The 22,668-nt window shown below is 42.1% G+C and overlaps 1 protein-coding gene across 1 annotated transcript in view; it reads right to left on the minus strand.

The window, feature by feature from the left end:
• Positions 1-3,117: 3,117 nt before the first annotated feature.
• Positions 3,118-22,668, minus strand: part of LOC132651869 (activity-dependent neuroprotector homeobox protein 2-like) — a 100,385-nt gene continuing 80,834 nt past the window's right edge. Inside the window, exons 4-5 of the mRNA XM_060376840.1 lie at positions 5,279-5,418; positions 3,118-5,236 (exon numbers count right to left, since the gene is read on the minus strand). Coding sequence (XP_060232823.1) covers positions 3,118-5,236; positions 5,279-5,418 — 2,259 coding nt within the window. The remainder of the gene's footprint in view (positions 5,237-5,278; positions 5,419-22,668) is intronic.

Raw genomic sequence — 22,668 nt, forward strand, 5'->3', positions numbered from 1 at the left:
AACAGCCCTTGGCTGTCGTGGAACTCACATTGTAAACTAGGCTGGCCATGTCTCCTGAGTACTGGGAATAAGGTATGTGCCACCACCCATGACTGCTGTCTGCATTGTTGAAGGGACTTGGAAAATAGAGAGTTACAAGATCATTTGGTAATAGCATAAATCCATGTGGTTTTTCTGGGAAGGTTGAGATATAGAGAAAAAAAAAAAACTGGGTCAGTGAGAGAAAGTGTTCATAGAGTTCATTTAGGATGACCATGACTAGTCCCATTGCCAAGGTTGTTACAACAAAATGGACTAGAAGTAGCAGCAGGGGGCTACAGAGCATCAAGAGAAGGGAAGAGGAGAAAATAGAGGACTATCGTAAAGAAGTATATCCAGCCTGGGGTAGAAAGGATAATGGTCTCCTTTAGCCACTTTCTTCACATCATCTTCAAGGTCACTTGCAGATGTATCAGGATCAAATGGAGCTGTTGTGAGTTAAGAGATATTAGGAAAGATTATATGGAACATCTGAGTACAGGGTGAAGTTCAGTAAATAAAATATTTAACAGATAGGAGAATAATATAAGTATGAGGCTAGTAAGGATGAGAAAGTGATCCAGGGTAGAAAGTTTCCAAAACCTCAGAAGTGTTTCTGCCTTCCTCTAATCTAGGTGCTGGGAAAAAATCTATACAAAAACCAGAAAGCAAAAATTAAATTTCCAGGTACACTGATCTCTATCACTATTCGACTCTGACTTTGTAATACAAAATTGACCTCAGACACCATGTAAAATAAATTTCTAAGACTGTGTTCCACAACAAACTTTATTTTTATTTTTTGGCAGTGGTAAAACCAATTTTAAATCACAGCAGACACTCTCAAGAGAGATAACAACAGTAACAACAAAAAAGCCAGACAAGGTCTCAGAATTGACAAGAGTTTACCAAGAGTCAAAACAGATTCAAAACTACCATAATGCATGTTACAGAAATTACATGCTAATGTTACAGTTAAAAAAAAAATTCATGTAACAGCTGAGCTATGTTGGCACAGGCTTAAAATCCCAGCACTTTGAAGTCAGAGGTGGATCTCTGATGGAAGGCCAACCTGGTCTACAAAGTGTGTTCCAGAAATAGCCAAGGCTATATAGAGAAGCCCTGTCACTGAAAAAAAAAAAAAAAAAAAAAAAAAAAAAAAAAAAAAAAAAACAAAGAAAAATCCATCTAGCAACACTGTACTGCTTTCTGGAGCCCCATTCTGTGGGTGCTTTACCTGAAGGAAACAAGTTCCTCCTTTACACATCAAAGGGCAATATTCCCAATGGAGGTAATTTAATCTCCTGGTCAATGACATACCCTTAGGAAGAAGGGGCTCATTTTGAACCATGCTAATGAAATAAATGTAACAATTAATTCGTTGTACTTGGAGCCTAACACAGGAGCGTTGAGTCAACCATTAATAGCCCCAATTGCTAATTAGTATTCCAAGATAGAAAAAGAAGAACCAAACATAATGTGTTTGAAGAATATTTTAAATGAAAGGAGAGAAATATAGAACAGGAGTCTTTGCTATCAAATAAGATAAAACTTGTACTTAGGAATTATATTGTTGTCTTTCTCATCTTATAAGATTTGCAAATGTTATAATTCCTCCCCTATCTCAAGTCAAAATTTCCTTTATTCAAAAGGTCCTATTCCTGTTGTAGAAACTTAATATCCTGAGACAGTGTTTCCTTTCTCCTTCCTCCATTTTCCTGTGCACCAATTTCATTCAAATTAGACAAATGTGAAAGATGGAGGTCAGACCCCAGGAAACAGGGAAAAGATACAATCACCACCTTTTTCAGAATAAAAAACAGTACTATACTTTCCTCTGTGTATTCCTTCTTCATGAGCACAGCCTCATGATCAGATGTAGTTTGTTCTGCTGGAAAAAAAATTATTCTGACCTGAGCTGGCTGATTTGCATTACTGTGCAATCTGCTGGTGCTTATAGCCTGTGGAAAACACAGGGCTTGGCATCTACAGACCAGTAATAAACAGACTCCTTAGCAGTCCCTCAAATGGATACCTGGGCCAGAGGTAACCCCACATTCTCGATTCTAACACATATAGTAAGATACTCAAAGTAGGAAGAAAGACTTCCCTGCCTAACCCATTTCATCATTAAGATTTAAACGTGTACTCCATTTCAATAGGTTACACACACAAGGGCAGAAATGCCAAAGATGTGACCATGGTGCTTTCCTCCAAACTGCTTATCAGTAGTTCAAGAAAGATAGAGTTCTGTGTCTTCTCAATGTCTATTTTAAAAATTGTCTTATTTTTTCCTGGAGATTAAAGATCTGCATGTAATGGGAAACCCATTTATATGTGGGATGCCATGGCTGTTACTCTGCCTATTCCTCTGCAAAACAGGCACAAGCCATGTGTAAGTAACTCATACTAGAGTCCAGCGCCTTGGATGTCCTAAGTTCACAAAGGAATGCATTCCAGTCCTTACAAATACTTCACTTATAAAAGAAATTATTATGAGTTATGTAACAGTTCCTGAGATGGGAATCTTTTAATAATAATAAAAAAAAGTTTTACTGTATAGGCCATAGGCATATGAGTTGTGTTTTCAGACACAGCTTTCAAAACAACCCTGAAAACATAAATCAAATTCATAATATGGTAATCAAATACTAACAGAAGTTAATTTCAAAAATGTGTTATTAGAAAGCCATACACATGTCAGTGCTCCCATCTCTCAGCAATGCTGTGTCCTGGCTGCTGCATCTAACACTCCAGAAGATGCTATTACTTTTACCTAAACATTTACAAACAAGAGAAATTTCCTAAAGTGGAAAGACAAGTATTTATAGACTTCTCTTCTTATGATGTAACATGGACAATACTAAGAATAAGGGACATATAAAATACCAAACTTCATTCTCATGATTTGGAAAAAAAAAAAAAAAAAAAAAGAAACCTTAGAAGTAACTGCTAAAAGACACAACTAAATCAATCAGTGAAGTGGAGTAGCATTTACTTCTTAACCTAAGTATTCCTAAGCCCTTGTAAAATCCAGAAAAGCTGCAGAAACCAACACAAGAGAGCAAAGGTGGCACCAAAATCAGCACAAACTACTGCTTAGGACTTTTTCGGTTCATACTCAAAGTTCAGTCTGTGTTTAACATTTTTAACTTCAGACATATCAAAACCTAGAAGTATTGAGGATCTATGGTCTTCCATTGTCTTCAAGCAAATATATCTTCTTGTTACAAAAAACAAAGCCACAATAACTTTTTCCATCTTCAAGAATAAAGATAACAATTCAACTTCTTTTCTGCTAGGATATGGTTTCTTTTGGAAATAATCTCTAAGAAACTGCTTTTTTTCCTCAGAGGAGTAGTCTTTGCATTTGGTAGGATCTAATGCTAGGACCTGGAGTAAATCATTACTGGCCTCAAGTTCCTTAGTTGCTCTTTCATTCCTTTGTCTCTTCAAAGTCACAGCACTAGTCCCTTCTTCTGGACCTGATGCTTCATTACCCAGTACACACAAGGGACCTTTCCCATCCCTCTTCTGGTCTTCTGGACCCTGATGGCCATCTGGCCATTTTCTTTTGAAGGGACAGGTAAAATCAGTAACGTTTTCCTCACTGGAAAACTGCAGTTCACTGTTCTCCACAAAACTGGACCGAACTTGCAGGTCTGAGCTGTCTTTGGGTGCATGTGCACAATGCAACAAATGAAGAGTGATAGTCTCCACAGTCAAGCTTCCAGGGTAGATCCCACCACAGTGGACACACCTAAAGGTGGGCGAACTGAGGACTGTACAGGCGATGGGAATAATATGGTGTCCTTCCTTCAAGTGTAACATGTAGGCATTGGCTAACATAAATGTTGTCAAACAGAGGGGGCAGGTCAGCTCTCCTTTTCTGAGCTGAGTTACAACATTAACGTGAGACCACATCTTAACATACAAGGGCACCAGTGATGTGGAATATGTGCCTGAGAGGATAGCCAGGTGGACCTCCTGTTCTCCAATCTCCTCTCTTGGCAGAGTGATGATGAAAGCAAGGTGGAGGAACAACAGGTTGCCGTCAACATCTAGGCTCAACTGGAAGCCCCTGTTAAGATAATCCAACAACAGCTTCTTCCTCCCCAGGTGTTTAATTTTGCTGTGCTCCAAGAGACCCTGAATGCTGTGGAAAGTAAATGGGCAAAACAGGCACCCCAAGCCATGTGTGAGTAAGTGGTACATTAGCTCCTCCTCTGAGACTAGGCATTTGCAGGAGAGGCAATGCATGGGCCTCTCTCTTGTCCACTTCAGAAACGGTGCACACATGGCCAGCTTTACTGGTTCAAGTTTCTCACTGGAGTTGAACTCACTTTGTCTGTGAGCCCCTTCTGTGTGAGCCTGGTAGACACTGGATGGGAAGTACACCTTGCAAACTGGGCAGATTTTCCACTGCTTGACCTGGGTGGCAACCAGATTCATATCCACCTTAGGTGAGGAGACCTGAACAAATATGTTCTGGTCTGCATTGCTTACCTGCCCCGGGGAGGAAGACAAGTGGGCTGGAGCACTGTAAATTGGCATACCCACACTGGGGGGTAGGAATTGCGTGGACACCTGGGATGAAATAGTCAAGACAATAGCTCCCTGAGGAATAGGCAGAGTGACAGGCATGGGGTCCAGAGTGTAAAGGGGCTTCCCCTTGACCTGTGAGCCTGTTGGAAGCAGCTTCCTGAAAACAGAGCCTGACTTGAGGAACAGGGTGTTATGTGAAGTGTCAGCTCTTACTAACTGGCTGTCTGGCAGGATTCTGCTGCCAACAGACTGACTGAGCTGAAGCATACCGGGGCCAACAGATGGACCTGAGTTAACAGGCTGACCAAGCAGAGGAATACCAGTGCTCACACCCTGGTTCACAAGGACATCTGAGACCACCACAATTTGGGGAGATAGCAACCCAGATGATACCATTTGACCTGTAGGGAAAACCCTATCAGACATTGTCTGACAAGAGGTAATAACCTGTGAGGAGACTGTCTGACCTATATGGGGAACTGTGGCCTGGACTGCTTGACCAGTGGGGAGAACCCCAGAAGCTGTACTCTGTGCAGGAATCAAAGAAGCAGAGGTCATCTGACCCTCAGGAAGGCCTGCCAATGAGACCAGCTCACCCACAGAAATTGTTCCTGGTGGTGTGTTCTGGAGAACCCCAAGGTTGTTTGAATAGCCAGAAGTGGGAGTACCAGGCCTGACCAGTCCACTTGTGGGCTCCACTGGCCTACTTGTAAGCCCCACTGAACTGACTGCAGGTCCTGCTTTTTGACTTGTAGACCCCATGGGTTGTGTGGGTAGTAAAATCCCAGGCTGGATGGCTTGACTCACTGAGTGATTGCTCACTCCAACAGACTTATTCACAGGCCCAAATGGCTGGCTCACAGATAGTGCAGGAGGGTCTATAAGCTTAGTAGGTGAAGCCTTGCCTGAGAAAAGGTCAGTTGAGGGAGATGAAGGTCTCAGTGTGAGGTTGGTTTGACCCACAGTTAGAGGGCTAAAGCCACATGGAACTGGGCCACATACTTCTGACCTTGTCCAGATTTTCCACAGGCACTTGAAACATTCTTAAAATGTTCTGCCCTGCAATAAGAGAACATTTGCTTAAGATACACCTCTTGGGCATGAGAACCCAGCCCTTATCTGCCTCCTTCAACTTCAGCCCTCCAATCTACTCCCCAAACCCAGCTCAGTCACACACTGCCACCCCTGCTGCAGTCCTTCCCGTGATTTTAGTCACACACAGGCCTTGCATCACCTTCTTACCCTGTGGCTTCACTTCACACCAGAGCCTCCAGCCACAGTCCTTCCCAGTCCTCGGGTCACACCTGGGCCTAGAGACACAGTCCTCCCCTGTCCTCCATCACTCAGGGGCCTGCCATCACAGCCCTCCACAGTCCTTCCCTGTCCTACAGTCACCCTAGAGCCACTGCAGCACTCTGTAGTCCTCCCCCGGCCCCGGAATCCAAACAGACCTCCTCATTCCTCCCCTGTCCTCCAGTCACACACTGGAAGCCACAGCCCTCCACAGTCCTCCCCAGGACTGAGTTCGCACACAGCCCTGCACAGTCCTCCCCCAGCCTCCAGTCACAAACATCCCTCCACAGTCCTCTGTCCTCCATCACACACATGCCTGCCGTCACAGTCTACCACAGTCCTCCCTTGGCCTCAGGTGACCCACAGGCCTCCACAGTCCTTCCCCGGCCTCCAGTCACACACAGCCCTCCACAGCCCTCAACAGTCCTCCATAGTCCTCCCCCGGCCTCCGGTCACACACAGTCGTCGACAGTCCTTCCCCAGCCTCCATTCACACACATCCCTTCACAGCCCTCTACAGCCCTCCACAGTCCTTCCCCTGCCTGTGGTCACACACAGCATTCGACAGCCCTCCACAGTCCTCCCTGGCTTCATATCATACACAGCTCTCCACAGTCCACCCCTGGCCTCCGGTCACACACAGCCCTCCACAGCCCTCCGCAGCCCTCCACAACCCTCCACAGCCCTCCACAGCCCTCCATAGTCCTCCCGCCCTCCGGTCACACAGCCCTCCACAACCCTCCACAGCCCTCCACAGTCCTCTCCTGTCCTCTGGTCACACAGTGGCCTGACATCTCAGCCTTCCCCTGTGGCCTCCAGTCACACTAGGGCCTCGTCCATCCCCGCGTCCTCCAGTCTCACACCAACCTTCTAGTGCCCGAGACCCCAAGAAATCACTTACTCTGGGAGGCTCTCAGTCCTCTCCTCTGCCTGCTATTTGGCGTGGCTCACCACACACGAACCTTCCTGCAGGGGCTCTAGAAGACAGAGCATGAAGATGCCTTCAGAACAGCATATATAGGAAGTGACGTTTCCTCATTTGCATATTCGCACCAGGCAGCCAATGACATCAAGCGTTCTTGAGGGTCCTCCCTGGCCTCGCCTTTTCCTGTTCCGCCCACCCTTCCTCCAGGCACTGATGTCATGCTGCCTGTCAGTGTTGTCTGGTCTCCTGTCATATCTCTTCAAGGGTGGGATACAGACCTCATCCACATTCGGGCTCCACATCCTGAGTCATACTAGGCATCCACTAAATGTCAGTTCAAGACTGAATGAAGAAGGAAACAAAAGGCTACAGCGTTGAGGGTTTCTGTTTGACAAGGTTCTAGAAGTAGAAGATTGCACTAGATACTTTGCCCAAGGATTTTCCGTGCTAGGGAAGGAAATGGTAGTGTCCCTGAGGACCCAACAGGGCCTGGTTGAGATGGGGGAGGAACAGCAACATATAACTGTTGCTCCTACTCCTTACAGAAGAATGACCTTTAGGACAAACGAGATTCAAAGAACTCAGACTGAGTGTGGTAATACATGCCTGTGTCTGGACCCGCTGTGATTCACCGGGCTTCTAAAATGGGGTCCGGGTATGTGTGTGGAGAAAGAATGGGTAGGACACAGAGACACAAGGAGGGGGCCTAAGTCTGTTTGTCCGGTAATTTTCCGATAATGGGCATTGGCTCCACTAAATGGCTTTGGCTCATTAATTGCCTTTGGCTTTAGTAAATTGCGTTGGATCCCAGCATCTCCTCCCTTTTAAACAATTTAAGAGTCTAGTATGTAGGCTTTGACCTCATAAGGTCTTTTGCAGATGGTTGTCCTTGACCAGCTGGGACTCTGAGGTGGAGTGATCGAGGAGGACATCTACCCGTAAAATGAGAATGGGCGGGAGAAGGAACAGAGACCAGGCAGTAATGACTCTTGTCGAGGTCTCAACTTTATTTAAACAGTTTAGGCTTTTCATATGTTTGGAGTACAGGGGGTAGGAGGGGTGTGTTTGATAATTTGGCCTGCCTGCTCCCTGGTAATTTTAAAAAGCAGTCAAAAAATATGGGAATTTAAATGATGCAGGGCACATTTTTTATGGCCTGCTCAACAGGGTTTACTGAAATGGGGAATGCCAAACATGTGACAGGTTATGCACATGAGTTTCACTGGAAGGTCTGAGGGCTCTAGGAGGTGACCAAGATAAAAGGGTAGACTTCTAGAGTTCATTAACTCATGGACCTTGAAAAAAAGAGGAGCAACATTTGTAGAAGGTCTAATATAGGGAACCCTTTCATAAAGTGGAACAGAGTAGCCAATATAGGCAGGCACTGTCAGTATATAGATGAAAAGGGAAATTTACTAAAATATGAAAAATTTTAACTACTGCAAAATGCTCTATAAGTGGTGCTGATTAAAAGGAGATTGGATAGAATTAGTTTTTCCATTAATAATATAGGAAGGGACCCCATTATAGCAGCCATCTGTAAACACTAAATGTGAGTCTGATAATGGTTGAGGGGAAGTAATTTTGGGGAAGATGAGAGTGTGGGTTTTAATAATTGAAGTAACTCATTAGCAGGATAATGGTCATCAATTATCCCAGAAAAGGTAGAACAGACAATGGGCCAAATATCAGTAGTTTGCATCAGCCATTCTCACTGAACTTTAGAATAGGGCAGTATTATTTTATCAAGAACTTTGCCAAAAAATTGACAGCTTTGTCTGTTTCCCACAAAGATGATTTCTGCAAACCAAAGGAGTATTAGGGGCAAGAACCTCAGTGGGAGAGGTGGAGAGATGAGTCCACAACAGGGGATTATGTTGCCAAAACACCCAGTGTGCTTATGGGATGAGGTACACACGAGAAAGTGAAGGGGTTCCTTAGAGGAAATAAAATGTACCTCCCAGATTTTGGATAGTTGTTTCCAAAACCTAAAGGGCCTCTGTCCCTGCTGGGGTAAAATATGAAAATAAGAAGGGTTAGAGTCTTTCTTGAGAATATAAAAGAGAAGTTTAAGCTCCCTTTATTGAGTTTAAGAAAAGGTCATATCTGATTGATATTTCCTAGGAGCTTTTGAAAATCATTGAAAGTCTTAAATGGCTAGTTTTTAACTGAATATCTTGTGTTGTAATTTTTTGATGATGGAGCTCAACTCCTAAATAAAAATATGGGTCTTTTAATTGAATTTTATCTAGTGTAAGTTGTAAACCATAATCTATTAATTTTTGTGAAAGGTTTGACAAGAATGACACAGCAGTGAGCCATCAGGTATGACTAAAAGGATATCATCCATATAACATGCTATATAAATAGGAGGCCAAAATGTTCTAAAAGGATGAATAATCTGGGCTACACACTTTTGACACAGAGTGGGACTACTGGCCATGCCTTGGGGCAAAACTTTCCATTGCAAGCAAGGCATAGGCCCTTTGAAGTTTGTTACTGGCAGGCTTAAAAAAAAGCACTTTTAGCCTGTGGATGCAGGGGGATGGTAAAAAAGCAGTCTTTAAGATCTATACCTGTCTTATAAAAGTCAGCAGGGATGTCTACAGGGGTAGGCAGTCCTGGTTGTAAAGCACGCATGGTAAGCATAGTTTCATTAACTTCTCTTAGTTTTTGCACTAACCTCCATTTGCCAGACTTTTTCTTAACAACAAAAATAGTTTTGTTTTGTTTTTTTTTTCCAAGGAGGAGGAGTAGGTTCAATGTGACCAGTGGCAACCTGTTCCTGTACTAATGACATATTTGCTGCTAACTGTTCCAAACAGCTTCATCAGATTTCCAAGTGATTTTGTCTGCATGGAGTTGAGGGATGCCAACCACCATTAGGCTAATTTTGTCATGCCTAATCCTGCATGATCATGTTTTCAATTACCTGGATAGGTTCTTTTATTCCCTGTGAATGTTTTCATAAGCCTTGTCTGGGAAGGAAGGTCTGTTTTATTTTTAGCATTTGGTGGGTAAAAATTTCATTTGGACTACACATAATTAGATTGAACTTGGAAAGAATATCCCAACCCCAGAGATTAGATGGTAGGCCAGACCCACACTGTATATCTTTCCTCATCTGTCCATGTGAGGGGTTTAGAAATTTGCTGGGGATTGGACTTTCATCCCATGATCCTGATGTTGGTTAAGGAAGCTGAAAGGGGCCTGGAGGGAGGCCATTTGTGTGTGTGTGTGTGTGTGTGTGTGTGTGTGTGTGTGTGTGTATGTAATTATGGTGGCATCAAAGCTTTTTCCATACAATTTTAAATTGAGGAAGGGTAGATCCTGAGTAATAGTCTGAATCCAGTAAGCATGGAAGGAACCAAAATTATTGCTGCCTCTAGATTTTCAAAAGATATTCTGGTTAAAATGGGTGAGGGGAAGCAGTAAAAGCTGAGCAATTCTTTGTCCCTAGTTACTAGTTAAGAGACCAGAAGTGGAAGTAGCTAGAATCTTTATCTCTCCTGTATAATCATTGTCAATAACTCTGGCAGAGATATGTAGTCCCTGGAGAATTGAACTAGAGAGACCAAGAAGTAGTACAAAGGTGCCAGGAGGCAAGGGGCCAAAAATCTCCCCTATACAAGACCTGAATTTCCAGGTGTTAGGATTGTGCTGGTTGAGACACAAAAGTCCAACCCTGTTCATCCTGCCTGTTGCTATGGGTAGGGAGGGATGGCCTGATTGTTTGGGAATGGGGGAAATGTTTGAGATGCCTGAACTTAAGGGGTTGATGTTTGGGGGACAAACCCTATAACCCCAGAGGTTTGTTTCATGTTCGGGGCCAGAGAGATGGCCCTTAAGAAGTTACCCCGCTTTGGTAGGGGATTGCCTAGAGTATCCTTTTTAGAGTGACAATCTGAGGCCCAGTGTTGCGGGGACCTCATGTTGCTCCATTTTATTGCCCTTGCTTCCTTGGCAAAATGTCATGGTTGTTTGCAAATAAAGCAAACTTTAGGGAGGGTGCCCTGAGTTAGGCCCTAGAATGCAGCTCAAACAGCTATGCCAATAGAATGAGCTGAGCTAATGCCTGCATAGTACTTGATCTAAACAGAAATGTCTTTGCCTTCAGGGTATGGCCATAAGGCAGCTTGGCAGGGAGGGTTAGTATTTTGGAAAGCCAGAGGTTTTATGAATTCACTCTCATTTTCATATGAGCCCAGAATCCATTATGAAATGTCAGTAAGATGGCTGATGAAATTACAATAGGTCTCCAATGGTCCTTGGTGGATTTTAGCTAGGGAGTTTGTTAGGGCTTCCTTAGGGGGAATCTACTCTCAAGCCTTGAGTCCTGCAGTTTGTATTTGATAAAGAAGACCAAGAAGATACTTGACTTGTTGCTTTTTGGTGTCATAGGGGCTATTAGCTCATAATTTTTGCAAGGTCCAGTGTTTGGAATCGCTGCCAAGCCACTGCATTACACCATGTGGTTTCCTTGAAAAATTCTTTAAAATCTGACTTGTAGAGTACAAAATCGCCCCCTGATAATACAGCAAGAATCAAAAATTACCCATCAATGGGTGTCAGCCACTTTTCATTTATGGACAGTGTGAAGGGAACAACTGGCCTATATTGTGAAACTGCATTTTTTAGTTCTTTTATATATCTAAGCCCAATGAGACAATACTGTTTTTCATATATTCCATCCTACTACCCAGCTGAGGTGGCAGAAATTTCATTTTCATCTGCAGGGGCCCCTTCACTGAAGGTAAGATTCTCCTCCTCATCCTCACCTTCAACTACAGGGCCTGAGGTGGACTGGACCACTTTGGCAGGGGGTAGGGCAGTAGCCTGTGCTCTGATAGGAGTTACAGGAAAAACCTGCAGGGTATTAGGAACCTTGTTCTTTGGCTTGGGAGGGTGGTAGGCAGCTTCAGTTAGGAGTTGGGTCAATTCAAGATCCCATTTCCTCAGTTCTTCTTTTATTTTCATATTTCTTTTAATTAATTACAATTTATTCACTTTGTATCCTCTCATAAGTCCCTCTCTCCTCCCCTCTCTATCCTACCCTCTCACCCCCTTCTTCACACATGCCCTTCCCCAAGTCCACTGAGAGGGAAGTTCCTCCTCTCTATCCTTCTGATCTTAGTCTATCAGAGCTCATCATGAGTGAATGGATTGTCACCTTTTGAGGCCCTTTAGACTTATCTCCCCTCAGGGGGTAGTGATCAAAGAACAGGCCAATCAGATTATGTAAAAGCAGTCCCTCTTTCCATTACTATGTAACCCAATTGGACAAGAAACTGCCAATCTGTGCAATCTGGGCTACACCTGTGCAGTTGTTGTAGGTTATCTCCATACAGGTACTTGATTGGAGTATGAGTCTCTGGGAAGACCCCTGTGTTCAAACTACTGGTTCTTTTGCTCTCCTTGTGGAGTTATTGTCCTCTCCAGATCTTACTATTTCCCACTTCTTACATAAGATTCCATAAACACTCCCCAACGTTTGGCCATAAGTCTCAGCATCTGCTCTGATAGTCTGTAGAGAAGAGCCTTTCAGAGGCCCTCTGTGGCTGCTTTCTAGTTTGTTTCCTGTTTTCTTCTTCTTCTGATGTCCTTCCTCTTTGCTTTTTGGGATGAAGTGTTACCATTTTAGTCAGGGTCCTCTCTCTTGTGTAGTTTCTTTAGATGTACAGATTTTAAAAGGTTCTTCCTGTATGACATGACTGAATGCATAGACTGTGTGTGTCTTTCTACTTCTGGGACAGTTCAACCAGTATGATTGCAGATCCCACCATTTACCTGCAAATTTCATAATTTCCTTAATTTCATTGCTGAGTAATATGCCATTGTGTAGTTTTTCCAAAAATTCTGCATCCATTCTTCAGTTGAGGGGCAACTGGCCTGTTTCCAGCTTCTGGCTATTACAAAGAAAGCTGCTAAAGACATGGTTGAGCAAATGTCCTTCTGTGTAATTAAGCCTCCTTTGGATATATGCCTAGGTGTGGTATGGCTGCATCTTGAGGAAGCGCTATTCCTCTTTGTCTGAGAAAAAGATAGATTCAATACCAGAGTGGTTTTGCAAGTTTACATTCCAATTAGCAGTGGAGGATGGTTCCCCTTTCTCCACAACCTCTCCAGCATGTGTTGTCTATTGTTTCAATTTTTTATCTTGGCCATTCTGAAAAGTGTATGGTGAAATCTCATGGACTTTTTGATTTGCATTGAGCATTTCTTGAAGTGTTTCTCTGCCATTCTATATTCCTCTGCAGAGAATTCTCTGTTGATCTCTGTTCCCTAGTTTTCAATTCTATTACATGGTTTGCTTCTTTTCAGCTTCTTTATTTCTTTATATATACTGTATATTAGCGCTCTGTCAGAAAAAAATGGTTGGTGAAGATTCTTTTTGAATTTGTAGGCAGTCATTTTGTTTTGATGACAGTGTCCTTTGATTTTCAAAAGCTTTGTAGTTTCATGACATCCACTTTATTGATTGTTGATCTTAGAGCCTATACTCTTGGTGTTCTTTTCAGGAAGTTCAAATCTCTATATGCCACAAAATTTGAAAATCTAAATGAAATGGACAATTATCTTGATCAAATCAAGTTAACCAAAACTCAATGAAGACCAGGTAAATGAAATAAATAGTGTCATAAGCACCAAGGAAATAGAAGTTCTCATCAAAAGTCTCCCCATCCAAAAGAAGGTAAGGGCCAAATATTTTCAGCAAAGTATTCTACCAGAATTTCAATGAAGACCTAACTCCAATTCTATACAAAATATTCTACAAAACAGAAACAGAAGGAGCACTACAAAACTCATTCTATGTAGCCACAGTCATTTCAGTACTTAAACCTCTCAAAGACTCAACAAAGAAAGAGAATTTCAGGCCAATCTCCCTTATGAACATTGATGTAAAAATACACAACAAAATATTTGAAAACTGAATACAAGATCACACCAAAGATATCATCCACTATGACCAAGTAGGCTTCATCCTAGATAGGCAGGGGTGGTTCAACATAAGGAAATACATCAATGTTATCCACCATAATAACAAACTGAATGAAAAAAAAAACACATGATAATCTCCTTACATGTTTGAAAAGCATTTGATAAAATCAAGCATCCATTCATGTTTAAAGTCTTGGAGAGATCAGGGATAAAAGGCACATATCTAAACATAGTAAAGGAAATATACATCAAACTGAACAGAGAGAACCTTAAATCAATCCCACTGAAATCAGAGACAAAGCAAGGGTGCCCACTCTCTCCATATCTCTTCAACATAGTTCTGGAATTCCTTGCTAGAGCAATAATAGAGTTGAAGGAGTTCAAGGGGATGCAAATTAGAAAGTAAGAACTCAAATTATCACTATTTGCAGATGATATGATAGTTTACATGAGTGACCCCAAAAATCCTCCCAGGGAACTCCCACAGCTGATAAACACCTTTACCAAAGTGGCTGGATAACAAATATATCAAAAAATTCAGTAGTCATCCTGTATACAAAAGATAAAATGGCTGGAAAGATATTAGGAAAACAACACCCTTCACAATAGCCACAAATGACATAACCAAGCAAGTCAAAGACTTATTTGAAAAAAAAAAAAATCAAGTCTCTGAAAAAAGAATTAGAAGAAGAGATCAGAAGATGGAAAGATCTCTCATGCTCATGGCTTGGCAGGATTAGCATAGTAAAAATGGCCATCTTAGCAAAAGCAATGTACAGATTCAATGCAATTCCCATCCAATTACCAACACAGTTGTTTACAGACATGGAAAGATAAATTCTCAATGTCATATGGAATAACAAAAAACCCAGAATTGCTAAAACAATCCTTTCCAATAACAGCTCTTCTGGAGGTATCTCCATCCCTGATCTTAAGCTGTATTATAGAACAAAATTAATAAAAACTGCATTGTACTGGCATAGAAATAGGATGTTGGATCAAATGAACTGAAGAGAAGAAGCAGAAATAAACCCACACACCTGTGGGTTATGGACACCTGATCTTTGACAAAGAAGCCAAAACCATACAATGGAAAAAGATAGCATCTTCAAGAAATGGTGCTGGTCAAACTGGATATCCACATGTAGAAAAATGCAAATAGATCCATACTTTTCAGACTGCACAAAACTAAACTTCCAGTGGATCAAAGACCTCAACATAAAACCAGACACATTAAATCAATTAGAAAAAAGAGTGGGGGAGGCCATAGAACATATTGATACAGGAGACAACTACTTGCAGCTTTTTAAGATGTGTAAAATGGTCTCTTTTCTTTTGAAGTACTTTCGTGAGGGATATAACCTCCTGAGTGAGTTTAATTTTAGTGTACTGAGCTGCATCCTCTATGTCAGAATCAAAAGGTAAGGCTGGTGCACAGAAAGGAGGAACTTTAATATATGGAGTCAATAAAATTGGGGCAGCTGCCAGAGCAAGGAAAGACAGGAGGGGTTACCAGTCTAGATTAAGGTATCTGGCAGCTTTTTACTCAAGGGAAGTGGCCTTTTCAGGAAAAGTTAGTTCATTAGGACCGTCCAGTGTCTACAAGTGAACAGTTGTTAAGGGAGGGGTAAAGGAAATGGGCTGCAGGCTGAACTAGGACTGGAGCCTCTGGTTCTGGCATAGGTATGGAGATAGGCAGGGAGCTGGGGAATGTGGGGATAGTGTAGCCTTGTCCCTACCTACTTCAAGGGATTTGGGACTGCCTCTAGAATCCTTTTTGAGGAACTTCTCAGTTTGAGAAACTACCTCAGCCAAGTCAGGTTGGGAATGTCTGACCTGAAGAATATCATTAATCAAATTCCAGTAATAAAATGTCTGGACAGGCACTTTTGTGGACCAGAAGATTCATAAATTTTTTAAAGACAATTTCCATCTTTCTGCCAGAGTCTTACATCAATAGTGACTTCTTGTGGAAACCAGTGGCAAATACTAGTAAGTGAAACAAAGAAGTTAACTAAATCCTTTTCCTTAATCCTTACTGAAGGAGTCTAGTAATTGGAATTCTGCCTCTTGGCCTTGGCAGATGTGGGTCTTGTACATAATTCCATTTCTCAGAGACTGTCCTTGGCAGTCAGTCTATGCAGGTTGGGTGCTCTGAGCCTGAGAAGTAGATAGCAAGCTCCCTGCAACCTTGGGAAACAGACTGCAAACTTTGTGCAACCTCGAGTGAGACCTCTCATGTTTTGGCTAAGTAAAATTGTCTGTGTGAGAAACTGCTTGCACACTTTTGCCTATGTAAATGTTAACCTGACACCCATTAAATCAGCATGTAGACTAGGTATCATTCTCTTTGTTACCCTGTCTCTCTCTCTGTCCAGCTGTATCTCAGGTGGTATTTAGCCGTCCCTGCTGGTAGGTGACATCCAGCTTCTTAAAAAGAAGAATGTGCAGCCAGTCCTGAAGATACCTGATAAAACAGGATCAGATGAATGGGGAGGAGGTCCCCCCCATCAGTGGACTTGGAAAGGGGCACGGTGGAGATGAGGGAGGGAGGGAGGGAGGGACTGGGAGGGAATGAGGGATCGGGACACGGCTGGGATACAGAGTTAATAAAATTTTACTGATATAAAATAAAATAAAATAAAATAAAGAAGAATGTATTTTATACATGATATATTCATAGTTTTGTTTTAAATGATGTATTGTAATAACTGTGGTTTTTGTTTAGTTGGCTCAAACAGTATGGATTGATTTTTACTTCTCAAAATTAATGAAATAAATACCAAGGTCTTTTGACCTTGCCCAAAGGTTCTGAAACTGATTTAAGTTTCTTGTTAAAATGATCAAAGGTTATTTTTTCAAATACCTGAAAAAATTTAAATGTATTATAAAATTTAACTTTGACATTCCAGGAGCAAACTCAGAGGTGTTGAGTCAAACTGCCTCATGTCTAAAAATATTAATATATGTCTAAAATATTAATATCATCAGCCATATTTGAAAATATCATCTGTTTGTCCACAAATAAACATATACACACATACAGACATAGCTAAGGAACATAGAAATCCTCCATTGTCACCTTGGAGTAAACAGAATACTCAAATAGGAGGGCTTGACCAGCCTCTACCGGACACAAGTACCACAAATTCCAGAAGGAGTGGACCCTCTCATGGGTCCCTTCCACACACATAGATACCAGAAGGAGCAGAGCACCCATGGCCTTCTCCACAGCTACCAAATGGAGAGCGGGCTCCAGGAGCCCTTTTATCACACAAAATACAGTCTCCCTGACCCATTTTCCTGGTGCCAAAAAAAAGTAGGGCTTTATAAGCCCCCTCCCAGGGAATTCATATTCCCTTGACCAGATTGAAAACTCTACAAGTTTACCCAGACATCAAGAGCAATTCAAAACCAGAAACCAGAAACCAAAGCAGAAAGCCAACACACAGGCATACACACAGACACACACACACACACACACAAAAAAAAAAAAAAAAAAAACAGAGACAAAGAGAAAGAACAATTGTAGTACCTGCTTTTTAAACATTTACATATTTTTTAAAACCTGTTTTTGTAATATTAAAACAAAGCATGCTCTTTAGGAGTGAAATCATACAGCACATTTATAATTTTACAAGTAAACCAGACTTTAAATTTACCAGTGCAAACAATCCAATTTTGGTTATTATTATTTAGTATTACTGTTATTATTACTATTATTATCATTATTACTGTTGATTTTATTTAATTTTTGTAATTCTCTTAATAACTGAATTTGTTTACTTTCTAATTGGATTTTCTCTTAAAGAACAGTAATATCTTCCTGCAGTGGTCTTGTATCTCCTGCACATGTGGCAGGGAAATCCATGGGGGAGAGGGGGTGGACAGAGGGCAAGGCAGCCAATCTGAATTATGAGACTTGGTAGTTTATTCCTCTGACTGCCTTTCATCCTCACTATCTAGCTCTTAAATTATTTTTGGCTCTCAAATTACACAAATCTGTTTGGGCTCCTTTATAAACATTTGAAATAATCTTAGAAGTACTTTTTTTTTTTTCCTGCTTGTTTGGGTGCTCCATTTTCTTCAAGCAATTCTTTAGCTTGTGAGATCAAAATTTTTCATTTTATCAGTCTCATGCCTAGGATCCAGCACATCTGTAATTAGATTCGACAGAGGAACAGATATAACAGGTACCTTTTCAGGACCATATTGTAATATTGTAATATTCTTGCAATATTTTCCCTACACTCTCCCACTTTTCCATATTTACATAACTTCAACTGGGAAGGTGGGACATAACTCACTTACTAACTAAAGGGTATAAGGGCATTTCTCCCTATTAGTCCTGTTTATTTTAACATTGATGTTAAAGTCCCATAAATAACTCCCTGCTACTGCTCTGCCCAATGATTGAGCTGCCTGCCTAACTTGTCTTCCTCTGTGCAATGGGTAGTATCATGAAGCACTGTTTTTACTTAGGCATCTGGAGCTCCAAAAACCAGTGTTTCTCACTTTTGCCCCACTTTTTCAAGGTCCCTTTTTTGGGCACCAACTGACCCATCCCACAGGCTAGATGAACAGGAACCACCTGAAAGAAGGAAATTGAGAGACAGAGATGTGAATAATGGAGGCAAGACAGATTCCTGATCAAGTCTCAATTTACTGAATGTGCAAACAACACTGATAAAGCATAGGATACAAGCAAATGTTATTCACAGTAGCAACACATGTGAGCCACCTGGCAAGGCTTGCAGGAATTAACTCAAGGTTATACAAAGTTTGCTCTCTGGTTCCCAAGGGTGCAGGGAGCTTGCTATCTACATCTCAGTCTCAGAGAAACCCACCTGCAGAGACTGACCACCAAGGACAATCTCTGAAAAAAATGGAACTATTGATAAGACCCACATCTGCCAAGGCCAGGAGGCAGAATTCCAGTTACCAGACTCATTCAACTTACTACTCCATTCTGATGAACTCCTTGAGAGCCTGTAAAAATAAGACATGCTTACTCCCATAAATAATCATTCTGACTTACCTCTTACTAATTTACTGCTGCAGAAGATTGCAAAACAGTTTTATGGTTTGAGATATCTCCTGCAAGATATCGCAAGAATGTTTCCTTAAGATATCTCAAGGATGCTCCAAGAATGACAACCAGATGTTCTCACCTAAATCTATCATCCATGACCACCTAAGGTCCTAGTGTGGTTTTTGGAAACTTTTCCAGTAATTGGCATTGGCTGCACTAAATGGCTTTGGCTCACTAGTTGGCTTTCGCTTCAGTAAATAGCTTTGTATCCAGGCATGCCTGTAGTTTTCACCCTCAGGAAGCTACAACAGGAGGATCACAGAAAGCTTGAGAACAGCCTGGACTTCATGGCAGGATTCTGTTTCAAAAATCGGCAGAATTAAGGGGTGCAGGTAGTCAACTATCCAGGGAAATGTCTCAGCAATAGCTACTTGCCCCATCGACACAAGGCACTGAACACTCTCTCACAAACACAGAGAAAGAGAGAGAGAAATCTAACTATTTATGTAAAGTTGCCTGTCTTTGTAGTTTTATCAAGCAAAGCATTTGCAGCCAAATTCAGGTCATTGGAATATAGTAGACTTAAGGTTCTCAGGATAAGCAAAGAAGTAACAAATGTTAAAGGAAGTTAGAAGGGATTTACTAGCTGGATCCATAAAGTCTTTTGTATAGGATGAAATTTTCTCTAAATGGAAAATAAAATTAAGAGAAAGAATTAAGATTGAACTAACATTTCAAAGTTCCTTCCACCCTAGTCAGTTTGGATCCTGGAATAACTTCCTTGGTAAATAAAATGTTTTCAGTCAATTCTTTTAACAGGCCAAAGAAGCCAGTAGGACTTCCATAGTCATCAGTGAACCACATATGGTACCGAAATTTGCTAACTAGAAATGTGGGGCTTCTTTTCCCAGGTGCTGATCCTCAAAGAGGTCTAAGTGGCTCCTCACCAAACCTACTCATGTGACTGGACCAGATGCTTGCCTATTCCATCTTCCAAGGAGACATCATTGTAAGATACATGTTCTCTGCAAAACCATTTTGACAAGCTGTCTAGCAACAAGGGTCCCCTCATTGTCTAGCCTGTCTTTGCAGGAATACAATTAGGCAAATGCAAACAAGGCTGCAGGTGCTTACCCAGTGTTTGCTCCAAACAAGGAAGCCATCAAGAAGTATGTCAGGGAGAAGAAAGCCACAACTGTAGTAAGTGTCAACAGCAGTAGTCAACATTTTGTTTTAAGATTTCTTTTTAGAGCCAGATGCAATGGTGCACACCTGTAATGCCAGCACTTATAAAGGACATGGCATGAGGATCTCTGTGTTTTCCAGGACAGCCTGGTCTACAAAGTGAGTCCAGGACAACCAGAGACACTCTCTTTCAAAAGACAAATAAAAAAAGATTTTTATTTTTTGTGTGCTTTTAAATTTTTTTATTAATTATTTATTACATTTTTAATTTCGTATCCCAGCTGTGGGCCCCTCCATCATCTCCTCCCAATCTCTCTCTCTCTCTCTTCCTCTTCTCTCCTCATGCCCCTCTCCTAGTCTGTTAGGGGAGATCCTCCTCTTCTATCTGATCCTAGCCTAGCAGTTCTCATTAGGAGTGGATGCATTGTCTTCCTCTGTGGCCTGGCAAGGTTACACTCATCCCTATCCCCCTCAGGGTCAGTGATCAGAGGGCCTTCCCATGAGTTCACATCTTAGAGAGTCCCTGTATTGCATACTAGTGAACACACTTGGAGACTGAGTCTATGGGCTACATCTGAGCAGGGGGTTTAGGTCCTCTCCATGCGTGGGCCCTCAGAGCCCACAGGTAGAGAAAGGATCTTCACCGAACCTGTATCTGACAGAGGGAGGGCTTATATCCAGAATATATGAAGAATTTAAGAAGTTAATCACCAACAAACCAAGTCATCCAATTTCAAAGCGGGGTTCTGGGGGAGCCAAGATGGCAGAGCCAGTAAAACAGCGTGTTTGAGGAGCAGGACACCACTTTCCATGCAGAGACCAGGAGACTGAACTCGAGGCCCCGAAAGTACATTGATCGTGTTTCCCAAGTGAGGGGAGGCTCCCATGGCGGGGGAATAGGTCAGGTCCACTCACGGCTACCCAGCCAGAACCCGAAGAAATCCCCAGTAACGCAGGCTTTGGGTCTCCCGGCTGGAGCCACAAACAGGAGTGTCCCAGCCACATTCCCAGGCTGATCCGTGGGCACAAGGGTGCCTGAGACTGGGAGTCCCAGTCACGGGGGGGGGGGGGCCCACAGGGAAGCAGGGTTGCAGGACTGATTGCAGGTCACCCAGTCTCTCCCAGGAAGGTCTCTGCTGCTATCACAGCTGAGCTCCTGCCGCATGCAGAGAGCTTTGCGCTCAGCTCAGAGGTACAGACAAGCTGTGAGCCCCAGTACAACAGGGACTGGGAACCCCTGTCTGGAGAGTACCCTACAGAGTAGGAAGAAACCGTGCTGCTGGGGTCACCTAGGGAAAGTCTAGCAGACTGCAGATTGCAAACAGACAGAACTGAGTGCCCCAAGACAACAGAGCAGTACTCACCTGCCACAGATTACCACAGCTGATCACTAAATTTACAGCAAGAAACCCAGAAGGAGGGCAGCTGCCCCCAGGACTTCTCCCGGTGAGAGGAGAGCCCTCTTGACTAATCAGGACCACCTTTACCACCCAGGTCTCTATGCCTGAGGTGAGCTGTAGCAACTCCTGAAAAACACCAGACATCCAGCGACTATACCCAAAGACCTAACACCAATTCTCTTCAAACTATTCCACAAAATAGAACCAGAAGGAACATTACCAAACTCATTCTATGAAGCCACAGTCACCTTGGTACCTGAACCTCACAAAGACTCAACAAAGAAAGAGAATTTCAGGCCAATCTCCCTTATGAACATTGATGCAAAAATACTCAACAAAATACTCACAAACCGAATACAAGAACACATCAAAGATATCATCCACCATGACCAAGTAGGCTTCATCCCAGGTATGAAGGGGTGGTTCAATATACGGAAATCCATCAATGTGATCCACCATATTAACAAATTGAAAGAAAAAAAACCACATGATAATCTCCCTAGATGCTGAAAAAGCCTTTGACAAAATCCAACATCCTTTCTTGTTTAAAGTATTGGAGAGATCAGGGATACAAGGCACATATCTAAACACAGTAAAGGAGATATACAGCAAACCTATAGCCAACATCAAACTGAAGGGAGAGAAACTTAAAGCAATCCCACTGAAATCAGGGACAAGACAAGGCTGCCCACTCTCTCCATATCTCTTCAACATAGTTCTGGAATTCATTGCTAGAGCAATAAGAGAGTTGAAGGAGATCAAGGGGATACAAATTGGAAAGGAAGAAGTCAAATTATCACTATTTGCAGATGATATGATAGTATACGTGACTGACCCCAAAAACTCTACCAGGGAACTCCTACAGCTGATAAACACCTTCAGCAAAGTGGCCGGATACAAAATTAACTCAAAAAAATCAGTAGCCCTCCTGTATACAAAAGACAAAAGGGCTGAGAAAGAAATTAGGGAAACAACATCCTTCACAATAGCCACAAATGACATAAGGTACCTCGGAGTAACCCTAACTAAGGAAGTCAAAGACTTGTATGAAAAAAATGTCAAACCTCTGAAGAAAGAACTAGAAGAAGATATGAGAAGATGGAAAGATCTCTCATGCTCATGGCTTGGTAGGATTAACATAGTAAAAATGGCCATCTTACCAAAAGCAATCTACAGATTCAATGCAATTCCCATCAAATTACCAACAGAATTCTTTACAGACCTGGAAAGAAAAATTCTCAACTTCATATGGAATAACAAGAAACCCAGAATTGCTAAATCAATCCTCTACCATCAAAGATCTTCTGTAGGTATCTTCATCCCTGATCTTA

This window comes from Meriones unguiculatus, assembly GCF_030254825.1.
Source record: "Meriones unguiculatus strain TT.TT164.6M chromosome Y unlocalized genomic scaffold, Bangor_MerUng_6.1 ChrY_unordered_Scaffold_32, whole genome shotgun sequence".
NCBI lineage: Eukaryota > Metazoa > Chordata > Mammalia > Rodentia > Muridae > Meriones > Meriones unguiculatus.